Consider the following 16059-nt stretch of genomic DNA (forward strand, 5'->3'; position numbering starts at 1 on the left):
TTAGGTTCAGGGCTAAGAAGACTGGTTCTTAATTACTATGCTATATTTTCCACTATGTGCCCACTTTCATGTATTTGTACAGGAGGAATTTCTGAAAAATAAAATGTAGTGATAATGGTCCAACATTATCTTCTGGTAGAGCAGGTCATTTTAATGGATGGCATCTCCTATCCCTGGAAGCTTTCTTTGTCCCCAGGCTGAGACACTTTGAGTCTTTTATTGCTACGCTATCTGTCACAAAATTTTCTAAGAATACTTCCAACCTCACTCCTGTACTCTGGCAAAACCAGCCTTTCTTAGAAACCTCAAAGTGCTAGGATAGTGGGGATCTGAAGGGAGAAATGTGCATTTGATTATGTGCTGGGCACTATGCTAAATCAAGCATTTTACATATTATGTACTATTTCTTTTATTTGTCTAGACAGTTTTGTAAAATAGGGATTGCTATCTTTATATCATATGTAAAGAAACTGAGGCTCAGAGGGATAAAGTAGTTTCTCAAATCTGTAACAATGGGGCCAATGTTTTTTGTTTGTTTGTTTTTAAACCTACTCAAAAATGAGATGAATTAGCTATCTGCTTTTAAAAAGTAGTTTATGTAGTTGGAGATTTCATTTCCAACACAAAGGATTTGTGAAGGCTGCCCTGGAATATTTGTGATATAAGTTGATATACTGGGACAGATATAATTAATTGTTATTCTCATAAACAGTGAGAAAACAAGAGGCAAGATGCTAAAAAAAGCCAGTAAAGGAGAAGCAGGGATACTAACGGGCTGTGGTGAGGGTGTCTTCAGGTTCCAGATACTAAGAGAGACAACTCCGGTGTGTCAGCAGCAAGTGGCTTTGGTGCATCTCTGGTGGATCATGGATCCTGAGAGAGCAGGGCTTGAGGTGTGGGAATGAAATGCCTGCATCAGCTGTGTCCTTGCAGCAGGAAGATTCCAGGGAAAAGGGAGAAGTGGGCTGGAAGCAGCATGCTTGCTCACAGTTTCTTATCTTGGCAAAATGTTCTTCCTAGAATTATAGAGGTCGCTGTGCTTCTTATGGAATCACCAACATATTGAAGGGGGAAAATTACAAGGGTTAGCTGCAAGAGTTTTTAAATAAGAGGACAAAGGGGGTTTCACTTAAAAACAAGTCAGGCAATGTATGTTCTTAATCACTCGCTTTTCATACTGGACCTTCAGTTTCCATTAATCTCTTCTTTCTTATATCCTTCATTATTATTTTTTCCTCTTCTAATCATCTGATCAGAGCAACCCAGTGAAACTTCTCACCATTGATAACTGACTCATTCCTTGTTTTCAAGAGATAATAAAATGTTCTAACCTATCTCTTCTAGGACAAATCTGCAGAGTCAGGACATAAAGTTTGAAGGAACAAAAAAAGATATGACATAATTCCTTAGTTGTACAGAAATCTGTGCTGCAGCAGAAATTATCCACCAGCTTTTATATAGCAATTTTTAACAATTTAAAACTATTTTATATCTATAGTTTTATCAATACCATATTCAAATATGACATTGTCCTTACTCATATTTTATTCAAATGTTGAACAAATAGTATGACATAGAACCGTGGTCGGCAAACTGCGGCTCACGAGCCACATGCGGCTCTTTGGCCCCTTGAGTGTGGCTCTTCCACAAAATACCATGGCCTGGGCGTGTCTATTTTGAAGAAGTGACATTAGAAGAAGTTTAAGTTTAAAAAATTTGGCTCTCAAAAGAAATTTCAATTGTTATACTGTTGAATATTTGGCTCTGTTGACTAATGAGTTTGCCAACCACTGACATAGAACAACAAAAACCACATTAGAAAACAGTTCAAAACACAGATGAATGAGGCTAAATGGGAAAAAAAGGACAGGACATCCAAGGCAAGTTAGGGTTTACCATCCTTAGACACTGTCAATCTACATTATTGGCAGAGAAATACGAAGTCGAGTATGATTTAGTGAGAAAAAAAGGTTACATAAATAGCATGATTAACTTAAACCCATATAAGTTAAGATAGCTACTTAACCAGGGTATAATGGCCTGAAACTAGAGATTTATTATCGAAGATACAAGATGTCTTAGAGATAGGCAGTTCCAGGACTTTCTCGCTGTTTTAATTATACCAGCAATAACACCAGATCATTCTTTCCTTCCACACTGCGATGCTTCACCGCTGGCTTTTATTCTCATTTTCATCATTTCGTGTATGAGATGGCTTCTATATCCCTAATTGTCATGGTGGTATTTGAAGCAGGAAGAGGGTGTATTAGTCAGGAACCTTAATTGAAGATAATAAATTCACTCACGCTAGTTTAAGCTTAAAAGTAATTTACAGTGTATTCAATAGCTTGTGAAGCTATTGGAAGGATGGGGGGAAAAGACCCCCACTCACTTTAGCCTCTAGGAGAAAATTTCAAAATCCGACTGCAAAACACACCAAAAACTTCTACCAGTGGCCACTGCTTAGCACGAAATTCCAGAAACTTGGTTTATTGACACTTGAATTTCCTACAAAACCTGCATTGACAATGTGTCCGCAGCCCATTGGATGACCCGCAGTCCAGGTCTGCCTGGTCCTGAGCAGGTTCCTGAGGACACAAGACCTTTAGTGGCAAACCACCTCTAGGAAACAGCCACCGGTGATACCAAAAACCAGGTACTTCAACCACCAACCATCTACAATAACAAATGGAAACCACACGGACCCTGGTGTCCATCAAGCTGGTGGATAATTTCTGCTGCAGCACAGATTTCCTCTCAGGTGGTTTCCATGAGGGCGGCGGGGAGGTGGGGCTCGGATTGCATGCCCAGTTACAAGATCCTCGCTTCTGCATCAGGCAATTCAAAAGATAATGAGCAGTCATGAACACAGAACTCAAATGTCTACTTCAAAGGGTGAGGGCAGTGGCCGTTTGCCACCAATGTCAGTGGAGGAGTCCACTGGCCAAGTCGGCCACAAGGACTCACGTATATCTGTATCTTTTTCTATGTTGACACCACATTGTGTCTGCAGCAGTCATTCCCTTGCTGTTGTTTGGTGGTTTTTATTCGTTTTTGTGTGGATTTTTTTTTTTCTGTTCAAGATAAGGTCTGCAGATCATCAGCACAGAATTGACTGAGATTTAAACACACACACACACACACATACATACATACATACACACCACTGATATTTTACCAGTACATTTAGAATCTTTGACTCACTCTTGAAATATAAGTCACAGTCCCTGGGAGTTGAGGCGTGAGAGGAATCTGTCAGCCCCCCCCCCCACCCCCACCAAATCTGTGTGATTCATGACTCACTTTAAAAAGGAAGTGACATTTCCACCAGAATTTTAAACTGGGTCAGTCTGATGGCAAACCTGTGCCACTGAATTGTCACTATGCTGTAAAGGCCATGCAGAAATAAAGATCGCATGCTGCCGAAACCGGTTTGGCTCAGTGGATAGAGCGTCGGCCTGCGGACTGAAAGGTCCCGGGTTCGATTCAGGTCAAGGGCATGTACCTTGGTTGCGGGCACATCCTCAGTGGGAGGTGTGCAGGAGGCAGCTGATCGATGTTTCTGGCTCTCTATCCCTCTCCTTTCCTCTCTGTGAAATATCAATAAAATATATTTAAAAAAAAAAAAAAAAAGATCGCATGCTTTCTTCAATGAGCACAGTTGGTCCAGAACACCCATTTATTCTTAGGGTGGTAAATAATTTTCAATTGTAAAGATGACTTTTTATGTCCATGCAACATAATTTTTCCCTAGACTGTAGAGAAGCACTTAAGAAGCTGCAAGGTCCTGAGGAGTCTCCAGCCCTCCTCACACTGAGGCGCTGTTGCCCAAAGCCACGCTTCACCAATAGGAACCAGACTTGTATAGCCTGGTCTTTTCACTGCCCTCCCAGAAGCCTTTCTCCATCTCCAAGAAGCCCCCTAGGGCTACAAACAGATTGAATTCTCTAACCTTCTATTTACAAAATTCTGGTTCTAAATGGGATGGTAAAGGTTGATTTTTTATCATAGAAATGTACACTTGAAACCTATGTGATCCTATTAACCAACGACACCTCAATAATTGTAATTAAAATGGTCATGGGGGATAAATATAGCATAGGGGATACAGTCAATAATATCGTAACTACTGTGAATGGTGGCAGGTGGGTACTAAAATTATTGGGGTGAACACTTTGTTAGGTATATAAATATCTAATCACTATGTTGTACACCTGAAACTAATATAATAACATATGCCAACCCTAAATTAAAAGGAAAGAAAAATATTTTATAAAAAGGTTGTAATAGAGGAAATTATTTGGGGGCAGTGGTGTTAGGCAGCGCTTTGGTTGAGCTGTCCCAGGGGTCCTCAAACTTTTTAAATAGGGGGCCAGTTCACTGTCCCTCAGACCATTGGAGGGCCAGACTATAGTTTAAAAAAAAACAAAAAAAAACTATGAACAAATTCCTATGCGCACTGCGGGCCCGGGACAAGTCGGCTGCTAAGCAGGACAGGCAGCAGCACCGGCGGGCTAAATAAATGTCCTCGGCGGGCCGCATGTGGCCTGCAGGCCGTAGTCTGAGGATGCCTGGTTGGTTCGAGAAAATCGCTGATGAGCACAAGGCCACTGGTACCTACTGAACTGCAACACTATTCTGGGGCCCAGGTTGCACTCCTAGATTTGGCAGAGAACCTGGTTCATTCTTTCACTTACCCAACTAGAAGCCAGAGACTGAAAAAATTCTATTAATACTAATTAACAATTGTTAAGCACTTGAATGTGCCGGGCCCTGTGCGCTGTGTGTTTTACATAAAGGATTTCATTTAATCCTCACAACATTTGCTTGAGGTAAGTAATGTTATTTTAGCCACCTCATATGAGAAAACTGAGACTTGAGCAGATTAAGAAATTTACCCAGCCAAAACCGGTTTGGCTCAGTGGATAGAGCGTCGGCCTGCGGACTGAAGGGTCCCGGGTTCGATTCCGGTCAAGGGCATGTACCTTGGTTGCGGGCACATCCCCAGTAGGAGGTGTGCAGGAGGCAGCTGATCGATGTTTCTCTCTCATCGATGTTTCTAGCTCTCTATCCCTCTCCCTTCCTCTCTGTAAAATATCAATAAAAAATATATTTTAAAAAAAAGAAGAAATTTACCCAAGGAGGATTCAATCCCAGGCAACCTGAGTTCTTATCATACTAACGAGAGTTCCTGTCCCTATGGAGTGTGTAGCTCCACGGGGAGCCAGATACTAAATGACAATTACCTAAAATGCATTTAATTATTATTTGATGGCAATAATTAATCAGTATACAATTGTGACAAGGGCTGAAATGAAGGATTGAGGACTTTTAGATTTTCTTGAGGATGTCAGAGAATGCCTCCCTGAGGAAGTGATACCTAACCTGAGATGCAAATGTTGAGGAGTTAGGTAAAAAGTGGGAGGATCCTGAGCTTTCCAGGCAGAGAGACCTGCCTGTAAAAGGAAAAGAAGAAGCCAACATTGATTGACTGATTAATAACAATCAGGCTACACTAAGACCTTTATAAAGATTGTCTCTTAACCCACACAGAAGCCCTTTAAAGTAAATATTATAATCCCCATTTCACTTATGCAGAAACTGAAACTGGGTATAATTAGTAATGTAACAAAAGCCACACATCCAATAAGAGTGGGGCAGGGCCTGGACCTATGCAGTCTAGCTTTAAAATTTATATTATTCATTAAAATTTTTATAAGTGAGAAGGAGACATACATATTTGTAGTGGGTTGGATAGTGTCTCCCCAAAATTCCTGTGAACCTACTTCCTCAGAATGTGACCTTATATGGGTCATGAGGTGAAATTTGGGCCTTGAGATAAAATCATTTCAGAGTTAGAGTGGACCCCAAATCCTGGGACTGCTGGTCTTATAAGAAGAGAGGACAGAGAGACACAGAGAAGAAAACAATGTGAAGGCAAAGGCAGAGATCTGAGTGACACATCTGTAAATTAAGGAGCTACAGGGATTGCTCCCAACCACTAGAACCTAAGAGAAAAGTATGGGATGATGTCTCCCTCCCAGAAGGCACCAATCCTGCTGACTTCTTGAGCTTGGACGCCTAGTTTCCTAAACTGTAAAAGGACAAATTTCCGTTATTTTAACGTGGTAATTTGTTATGGCAGCACTAGGAAACTAATACAATTCCTTTTGCTACAAGGGGGGCCTGGTAATAAAGATTAGAGGATTGATTTATTCATCCCTGTTCATGGTTTATTATGTTGTCAGATATTATGGCAAGAATTATGGAAAATGCACATAATGCACATATGGTCTCCATTTTCAAAGAGTAGGAAGTGACAAATGTCATATAAGAGGTTTAGATAAAAAATAATAACCCCAATATAACAATTTCTCTCATCTACTACATAATTATGTGCCAGACACTATGAAAGGTGGATTGCATGCACTTTTTAATTGATTCTGTTAAAGGTAGGTATACCTTATTCCATCTAACAGATAAGAAACTAAGGCAGCCATGCTGTTATGGCTCAGTGGTTGTGTGTTGACCTATGAATCAGAAGGTCATGGTTCCATTCCGGACCAGGGCACATGCCTGGGTTGCGGGCTTGGTCCCCAATGTGGTGCGTACAAGAGGCAACCAATCCATCCATGATTCTCTCTCATCACTGATGTTTCTGTCTCTCTCTCCCTCTCCCTTCCTCTCTGAAATCAATAAAAATGTATTTTTAAAAATAGAAACTAAAGCACCATTAATTGCAATTACATTATCCAAGGTTGTACATTTCTTCCAATGACAGAGCTGGATCTCATTTTCCAGTGAGTGAATAAAAGAAAGAACTTCCTTAAAGAGAACGCATGTGACCTGGGTCTTGAATGATGAGTAATGTGTACACTGATGAGTGGAGGGAAAGGGAAATGGCATTATCAGAAGAGTGAAGGTGAGCATAGGGCAGAAGAGCAGGGGATGGAGCTTTGGTGAGTAACACAGTGCTCTGATTCATCGGAGTGTGTAGAACACTAAACAGGAAAAGTGGGCAATCAACTTGGAATGGCAGTTTCGTAACAGTTGATGACCAATGAGCATGTGTCAGGAAAATCTGGGAAAATTCTTTATAATATTAAGTATCATAAGAAAATATTTTGGAGGCTTGAGGCTCATGATTTCAATCTTTCTAATATTATGTTCTATGATTACTCCTATATGACCCTACCCTCTTTCAAGTGTTTCTAAATTTATAGTCTAAAACTTGACTCTCGTTATCCATTTTCATTTCATTCATTCATTTATCTATCCAAGTGCATTTAAGGTGACATATCAATTCCAGCTCAAATTTGGCTTAACTATTAATTAAAAGGGGTTAATTGACTCAAAAGTTTGGATAGTCTAGTTACTAAGCAGGTTTCAGGTATGATTTGATAATTCTCTGCCTTTGTTTCTCTACAATAAATCATTGAAGGGATTTATTTATTCAATAAATCATTGAATACCCAGTCTCAGAGACAATAAGAATTACCCACTATGGTTCTTACCACAGTGTAATAGTCCCACAGGCAAGCACAAAAAAAATATGCAAGTTGTGGCACAAGCTTTAAACACAAATTTATCTGCCATTTTATTTTTTATGTTAGTAAAGGAGCTACACATATAATATGAATATCATTCGAAACATGCTTACCTGTTTACTTTTCAACAATTTAAATCAACCTACTTTAGGTCAGCCTTTTCAAGGCAAATAAATCTTTCCTTTTTATGACCACTAGAGAGCAGCAGTGAGAAAAAATATATAATGGCCACTGTATTTCATTATATTTTTGTTGTTATTGTTTTTACTTCTCCAAAATTATGATTAAAGTATGTGTATAGCAGAAAAATATTGGGTATTTTAATTATTCTGTTCTATTATCTAACTATGTACTCACATCTTTACTTTGGAAAATGTCACTCTAAATATTCTAGAAGTGAAATCCCCCCACCTTTTGTCTCTGACAGTTTAAGTAACTTGGAAAATAGTGTGAAGAAGTTAAACAGAAAATACCTAGGTGCTTGCAGCCAAGAGGGAGATTTCGATAATATTAGTTGCTTTTCTTCAAGGAAGACAGTATTCCACAACTTGGCATGACAAGCATATGGTACCCAAGGGAGGGAATCAGTAACCCAAGATGATGAAAGTAAACTAGGATTTTATAGAACCTAGGAAGAGAGAGACATTTTAATCAGACATGAGTTCATCATACCACCCCCCAAATATTATGTCTTATTTATTATTTAATCTATTTCTTTATCTGTAAAATACCTTTAGTCATGGTGATCTCTGCCATGGTCTTCTTCATATTGACGTATATAGTATTTCTTTTGTTCTCTTTACAAGTTGCATCTCTTTTCTATTTGTAATTTTCCCCAACATTCTTTTATATAATCAAACCTTTTTCTTTAGGAAACTATTTTTGAGACCTTAAAGACACTAATGCTTTCAAAGTCCTTCTCTGATTTTATTATATTACTCTATGTATATAGTGTGAGATACAAAAATAAAAACAAAAGACTTTCTAACAATAAAAAAAAACAGTATTTGGTCTCCGTTCATTTAAAAGGTGGGTTTTCCCAAGGCTCAATGGCGTGCTGTGAATAGGGTTTTTATTTCCTTGAATACAGAAATAAAGAACTGGAATTAAATGGACAAATCTTTCTAATGGTAAAATATACAGCGTAAGATACACACAGATACAACACATTGCATATGTAACTATAAACATACATTTTTGGTAGTTAAATATATGTTTATAATTACAATGTACATTTATTTAAAACTTTCTGCTTTCAGATTTTTAACCAGACAGATCACAGAGAAATCAGAAGTTATTTTATACTAGGTCACTAAATATAGCAGTGCAGAGTACTAGGCATTATGTGCACAGATGTGTGTAAGATGAACAATTGTTGTCCTATCTTTGGCTCTCAAGAAATTTTATAATGGTAATTTCTTGGAAATATCTCTGAGGCTAACACTTAAAAGTAAAGTGAAATAAAGCTGACCTAACAACTGTCTCCTTAAAAATACCTGATAAGAAAAAATTAACAGATGAATCCTAGAGCTTATTTGTATAGCCTCAACCTGAAAAATGTGTAGGATTGGTAGCATGTACATTATTTAGAAATTCAAAGTCAAATAAAACCATATTGTAAAATTTTCAAAGCAGTTTTTCTCTTTAGTAATGTGCACTCTCTACATTTATTATAAAAAGCTATAAAACTCTGCTGAATTAATTGGTTTACTATACCATAAAGGACCAAACCTATAATAGATGCAAATATCTCTTGAGTGAATATTTATTGAAATCATAAATGGAGAATGTAACTTCAGAATTAGAAATCTTGAAATATTCTTTGAAATAAATTTTCCTTAAAAACACCTTAGAAATATTTCTAAATAGCATTAAGTATGATGCTTTATATATGTATATGTGCATATACATACACACACTCAGTGAAAAGGAAACTTATTAAACATATTACCAATTTTGAAATAATCACACAATTATCACAATTTATTCTACTGTGATTAGAAACCTTAACCCATTTTTCCACATTATTACTTTGCCATTTGTAAATCTTCTTAATGGAGTGATGTTTCATATAACAACTCTTTGGTTAACTGAGGAATTCTCATAAAAAAAGCAGTTATTTCTAAAAGACATTTAGTACTTGGTCAGGCAATAGCAAATATATAGCTCACAAAGATATTTTATATTTTAGCTATATATTTTAATTATTCAAGTCTCAGAAAGAAGGAGGAGGGGATTATAGAAAAAGAAAAAAAGGGGACGAAGGGGAGAAGGATGAGAAGAAAGAAAATAGTAGTTTTAATTACATAATGAAATACTACAATTGCTCCTAAAATAATAATGTAGCCTTCCACCAGAGGGCAACATTTGCAAGATATTTAAATGGTCTCGCCAAAGTATTTCTTCACACAAGGTCATAAACAAATGAAAACCCATTACAGTGCTATTAGGTAATATCTTATGTGAATTTCAAAGAATACTATGAAGCAATTATTTAAACAATTGCATATAAAACTTAACATCTACTCATAGTATAACAAACAATAAATTTACTCTTCTTTAAACATATAAGAAGATTGAACTTTGAGAAAGAAGCACATTTCTCTATATTATTGGCAATTTTCTCAGTTCATTATTAACCATTTAGAAAATGGTTATTACCATATACAATAAGAAAATATTGAGGTAAAAGGAACAAAGAAAACATGGTATTACATTAATGAAGACATTAATGAAGAAGTCATAGAATTTTACAAGTGGAAGTGATGATAGAGATCACTTACTAAAAGCATTAATTTGTACGAATTAGGAAACTGAAGTTTATTAAAGTTAAGTGATTGATTCAAAGTCACAGGGATGATAATCAGCAACCAAATCCAGGTCACGACCCAAATCCAGGTCAGCTGATTTCACATTTCATACTCTCCACTGCTGATATTCAAAGTGAGATCCATGGGCAAGCGGCCCTGGAAATATTAGAATAGCTGAATCTTGGGCTCCACTGTGGATCTGATGAATCAGAATCTGTATTTTAACAAGATCTTAATGGTGAGAAACTACTCTTAACACATGCTGCTTCTTCATTGCTGGTTTCATGACTTCAGGCAATTCATTAAAATTCATTTTCCTCCTCAATAAAATTAGAATAAAACTAGTTTATTTTGAAGAATAATTGCAAGGAATAAATGAAATCATGTAAGTGAAAGTCACTTGTAAATGTTAATATGCTACACATATTAGTTTTAGTCAGTGAAACCTCTCCTTTTATTTTTAAGAGTGCTTGGCAAGAGCCTTAGCTGGCTTGGCTCAGTGGATAGAGTGTCGGCCTGCAGACTGAAGGGTCCTGGGTTTGATTCTGGTCAAGGGCACATATCTTGGTTTCAAGCTTGATCCCGGGCCCTGGTCCAGGCATCTGCAGGAGGCAATCAATCGATGTGTCACTCATATTTATGTTTCTCTCTGTCTCTCCCTCTCCCTTCCACTCTTTCTAAAATCAATGGAAAAATATCCTCGAGTGCTTGGGAAGAGGGGATAATTCTCCTATAGGAAGAGGTGTCTAATAATTCAAATGACAGCACTGTTAAAATTGAATGGAAGATATTAGGGATAAGGGAGAGTGTCCAGAGAAGAAAAGGCTTTTTCAGTATCACTATATTAATACCATATGTATAGCTACTAATATTTCCTTTCATAAAGATAAATCTGATGAACTTAAAATCACAAAAGCACATGTTCAGTGTTTGGATTTTGGAACCACAGTTGAAGAAAATTTGTTGGGTTGGTAAGCAATGTCTGAATATATGTCTCTTATATCGAGAGTAGCTATTCATTTAAGAATAGCCTAAATGGCATTCTTTGGTCTCAGGTGGCCTAGTAGCAATTCTTGTAATTTTCCACATACAGCATTTCCATTTGTTTGTGACTTTGCTCAAGAGGTCCCCTCTGGTGAGGATGCTTTCCAAATACCACCCCCTATCCCCACTCAGTTCCACAAGGCTGCCACCATCTTCCTAGGGCTAGGTTTCTCTTAAGACAGACAAGGAAACATCACCTCCTAAAATCTTTTCTGTGTACTTTCACTCCAAGGCTGGGTTTCTTGTCCAATTTTATCCTTAACTATTTGTAATTTGTCTGTTTCCCATGTATCTTATGAAATCTTTCAGGGGACATTCTCAGAATCTAGTGCAATTCTAGGCACTAAATGAATATTTTCAGAAAGAATACATCAATATCAGCAGTTATTCTTATTCAAGCACCCACCCAGTTATTCAGAGAATGGAGGAAAGATCCAGATGACATTTATTTCAATAAAGGTGAATGTAATTATTTTACTCTAGAAACAATGCTTTCATGCTGGATTTGTATTGTTTGGTGCCCTGTGAGCTATATATAGTGCAGACTTAGCAACTGGGTGGTTTAGATCTCTAGACATTTGGGGTGCACTTAGGAGATCACTTTTTATCGCCATCTAAGCTTCACATATATTTAACCTCTATTTTTTTGCATAACTTTTCAGAATTTCAGAATCATGGGTGTCCCTAAAATCATTTAGGGACATGTAATGAATTTGGTCACTAATGATTTGGAAAACAGATAATTTGTAAAACACCTAGATGAGTCATGTCCTGCCTAGCTTGAATCTTTTGTTTGGAAGGAGGTAGTTTAATGTTGGTTATTTTTTTTCTCCTCATTCTTGATCACCTTTGGGGATAGATACTATTTTCAGGCATTCCAGGGGTTTAGAAATATGATTTCTTATTTTATAGAAGATATATATTTAATACATATTTATATTATGACTATCAAATTTATTAATGGTAGATAGTATTAGCTATTTTTGACATTGTTTTTCAGCTATTTATTATAGGCCAAATAATACAATGGATATGAATACAGTGTACATGTTCCCTATTCAGGGAACATTCTTCCATGATTCTGTATTTAGATTCATACTTCTGAGATTTGGTCCCAGGATTCCTAAGAAAAATCTACTCCCCCTGTTGATTTAAATAAAATCCAAAGATTTCAACCTTGAGAATGTGGTTTAAGGACAAACTGTTTTGTAATCGTTTGCCTGAATTGCATCTAAGAGGATTGTGATTCATGTCAAATGCATTAATAATTAACATCAATTTAGCATAGTTTTCTTGCTTTACTTAATGAAATAGATTCATTGATGCTCTACCTATATATGTGAAATCAAGTCTTACATGAATTTCTATAATTCTGCTTTAGGGGAAAATGAGAAAAAATCCTATTTTAAAGAAATATATGTAATTTAAAATAAATCTTGAAAATATCATCAGTAATTATTTATTGACAAGCACGATGTATGGCCACAAATTTCATCAGTATATTGATATCTCAGTAGTGTGCTGTGAATTAAGTGAAGAATCATAAAATTCCAAGGAATATATATTAAACCACCTGTCTTTTATTTAACCAAGGTCATTGAGGTTGCAGGTATTTTTTTCTTTCTCTTTCTTTCTCTCCTTTCCCTTTCTCTCTTTTCTCTCTCCCTCCCACTTCTCCCTCTTTCTCTCTTCCTCCCTCCCTCCTTCCTTCCCTCCCTCCCTCCCTCCCCTCCCTCCCTCCCTCCCTCCCTCCCTCCCTCCCTCCCTTCCTTCCTTCCTTCCTTCCTTCCTTCCTTCCTTCCTTCCTTCCTTCCTTCCTTCCTTCCTTCCTTCTGTTCAGGGGTTAAAACAAAAAGCAAGAGCAATATAATTATGCATTTTGTGTACATATGTTTTACATCCAAGGGATCCCAGGTGCCCCCAGAATACCAAAAACTTAAGTAAAATACATTGTTATCTTCCTTCCTTACAACAGATTTGTCAGCGTGCTGAGCAAAATGTAGATTAGAAAAGTCACTTGTCAATTTTTTATAAAGTCTTCCTCCCTTGCAGCGCCAAATGCACCATTCTCCCTACAAACTCGGGCGATGATGACATCTTCCCACTTGGTCTCCATAGCATTCATGTCTGAAGATCCCAGAAGGCTTCTTGCTCAGGGCGATCCACCCAGCTCCCCAAAAAGTTGGCGATCTGGTCAGCCAAAAGAAGCATTCCCATTTCCTGGAACTCTGTCCGTGGTGCTGAAATATTCTGACCAGCCGCGCCCCCAAGGCGCTGCGAAGGAGACGCAGTCAGCTTGGCTGGGGAAAAAAAAAAATCTTCCCTGAAGCTGCCCAAATCAGAACTGTGCGTCTGTTATTTACTCACGTCCTCAAAGAGCAGCGAGCTTTCTCCATCTTAATTCGTCTCTACCGCAGAACAGAGTTGCGCAGGTGTGATGGGAGGAGATCATGGGAAGGAGACAAAACGAATAGCAGCATTGCTCACCTGAGACCTAAGATGTTCCCATGAGTTTTGGAAGTGCTCTGCTCCTCATAGCAAATACACATATTTTTACAAAAATGCTTTTATTTTGCCTTTGTCCTTACACAAGGGTTCTGTGATATTTCCACCCTTCTGTTTAAAAAGCCAGAAGATTGGACAGCAATAAGGCTTCAGCACCAGGAATTTAAATCGTTTTTCAGTGGACTGACTTCCAGGACAAGAACTCATCAGCGCCCGCCCAAATACCATGCGCCCTTTGCCACCGGAACCTCCCCTTCCAATGAGACTTTCTGATTGTGTCTACCAACTCTCCTATTAGGAAACCCGTGGGTTGCATGCAGCTATTCTGTTGTATTCTGTTCTCACTCTCCCTCCCCTTGCTCACTGGCACTCTTGCTGGAGGCACATCAATACCATTCCGCTGAGAAGAAAAACCCCACAACTACCTTAAGGGGTTAAGACAATATGCGCAATTCTCGCCTTCTATAGCGATCACTATTAAAATCTGGCAAGAGCCCGACACCAGTCTTTGCAAGAATGGAATCCGTAAAACAAAGGGTTTTGACCCCCGGAAAAGAGGGGCTAAAGAATCTTGCTGGAAAATCCCTCGGCCAGATCTACAGGTAAGAGGAAAGCAAACCCATATTTGCCTGGGGCTCGGCATGCAAAAATCTGCAGGGCTATTTCCGCAAACCGCGTTGTTAGGTTGCTTAGAGAGATTGTAATATGATCGGAAAGTCTTTTTTTCTTGCTCATTGCTGGAGCGGAGCTGCTCTGGAAACGTGCTTGTTTATTCAGGAATGTTGCACTAAATGAACCTGTCTGCTTTGTGCATGTGTGTGTGATTTTTGTTTCCATGCCTGCAGATTCTCATCCTTTCCTGCCCAGGGTTTATCCTCTTTACAATTGAAAAATGACCAGTACCTGTTCAAAAAAAAAAAAAAAAAAAAAAAAAACCCTTTCTTTTGGTGCTTATAGTGACACCAAGTTAATGTTTTTTATCCAGACAAATTAATAAAAAATACAACCCTTTAAAAATGAATCAAGAAATTCCAAAGAGTAATGGCAAAAAAGAAATTTAGATCTTAGCTTTAAAACCACTTGAGTAGCGAATCCCCCAGTGGAATCATTCTCCTTTAAAGAAGGAAGAAGAATCAAAACATATCAATAATTGATAGCGAAAGCAGTTCTCTCTGCACCCAGAACAATGTATATGTATATATTTATTATTTGACCTCTCATAGAAGTCTATTTCTTGTATGGGAAAGGTCACATTACTTATAAGAAAAACCGTAATAATAACCAGTTAAATGACTTTGAAAGTACTGGAAATTTAAAAAAATAATAATTTCATCCTCCCTATGGTCATTGCACTAATTATGCTGTCAATTCCACCACTTTATAGCCTTTCCAGATGTATAATGACTACACTTTTTCTTAATATGAGCCAAATCAGGAAGAGAGGGCAGCAATGAAAGGATAAACGAGTTCAAGAGAGTGCTAATTTTCACATTTGGGCAACTGCAGCCTTTGGAAATGTATAGGAAACGTAAAGAAATGGACCAATGTGCCTCCCCCTTTTCTAAATCTCCTTGGTTCCGGTGGGCTTCATGCAGGCTCGGGCAAGCACCAATGCGGCAGTGCATACCGCAAGGGCCCTGCAGTCCCGCAGCTGCAGCTGCGTGGGAAAGAGCTGTTCTCCTGCCCAACTGCCATCAGGTGGGAAGGTCAGGTGCAGAGTTGGACTTTGCAATATGAGTATAGAAAGCTAAATAAAAATAAAATTTCATTAGTTCCCTTTTCTTCTCCTAGTATGTATTGCCCTATGTTCTACAACTGGGATTGGACTTTAGGAATAAGCATGAACAGAGCCAACAATACGTTTGTGACCTATTTGCAGGTATTACTTACAGAATTTGGAAGTATGACTTTTTTTTCCCCTGGTAGCCTCCAATTGCTTGACAGCCATCTCCCAAGCCATGCATTCTTAGAATTGATATTAAAATTTCATTTGCTTTACCCATGTGTATGGAAACAATTGTGTCTGGATATATCATTGAAAAGGCACGCATAAAAAAGCAATTATATGGTAGATTGGAAATAGCTGCCCATTTTAAACGGGGAGGCTCTTTGTTTAAATATTGAGAGTATTCACCTCAAGGGTCCATGGCGAT

The 16059-nt window shown here is 38.0% G+C and overlaps 1 protein-coding gene across 1 annotated transcript in view; it reads left to right on the forward strand.

Annotated features, from left to right (window-relative positions):
- The first annotated feature begins 13577 nt into the window (after nt 1–13577).
- SLC17A6 (solute carrier family 17 member 6) overlaps nt 13578–16059 on the forward strand; it is a 31640-nt gene continuing 29158 nt past the window's right edge. The window contains exon 1 of the mRNA XM_080640482.1: nt 13578–14508. Within this exon, the coding sequence (XP_080496608.1) occupies nt 14423–14508 (86 nt within the window). The 5' untranslated portion in view covers nt 13578–14422. The remainder of the gene's footprint in view (nt 14509–16059) is intronic.

Source organism: Plecotus auritus, assembly GCF_963455305.1.
Source record: "Plecotus auritus genome assembly, chromosome: 9".
In the NCBI taxonomy this organism is placed as follows: Eukaryota; Metazoa; Chordata; class Mammalia; order Chiroptera; family Vespertilionidae; genus Plecotus; species Plecotus auritus.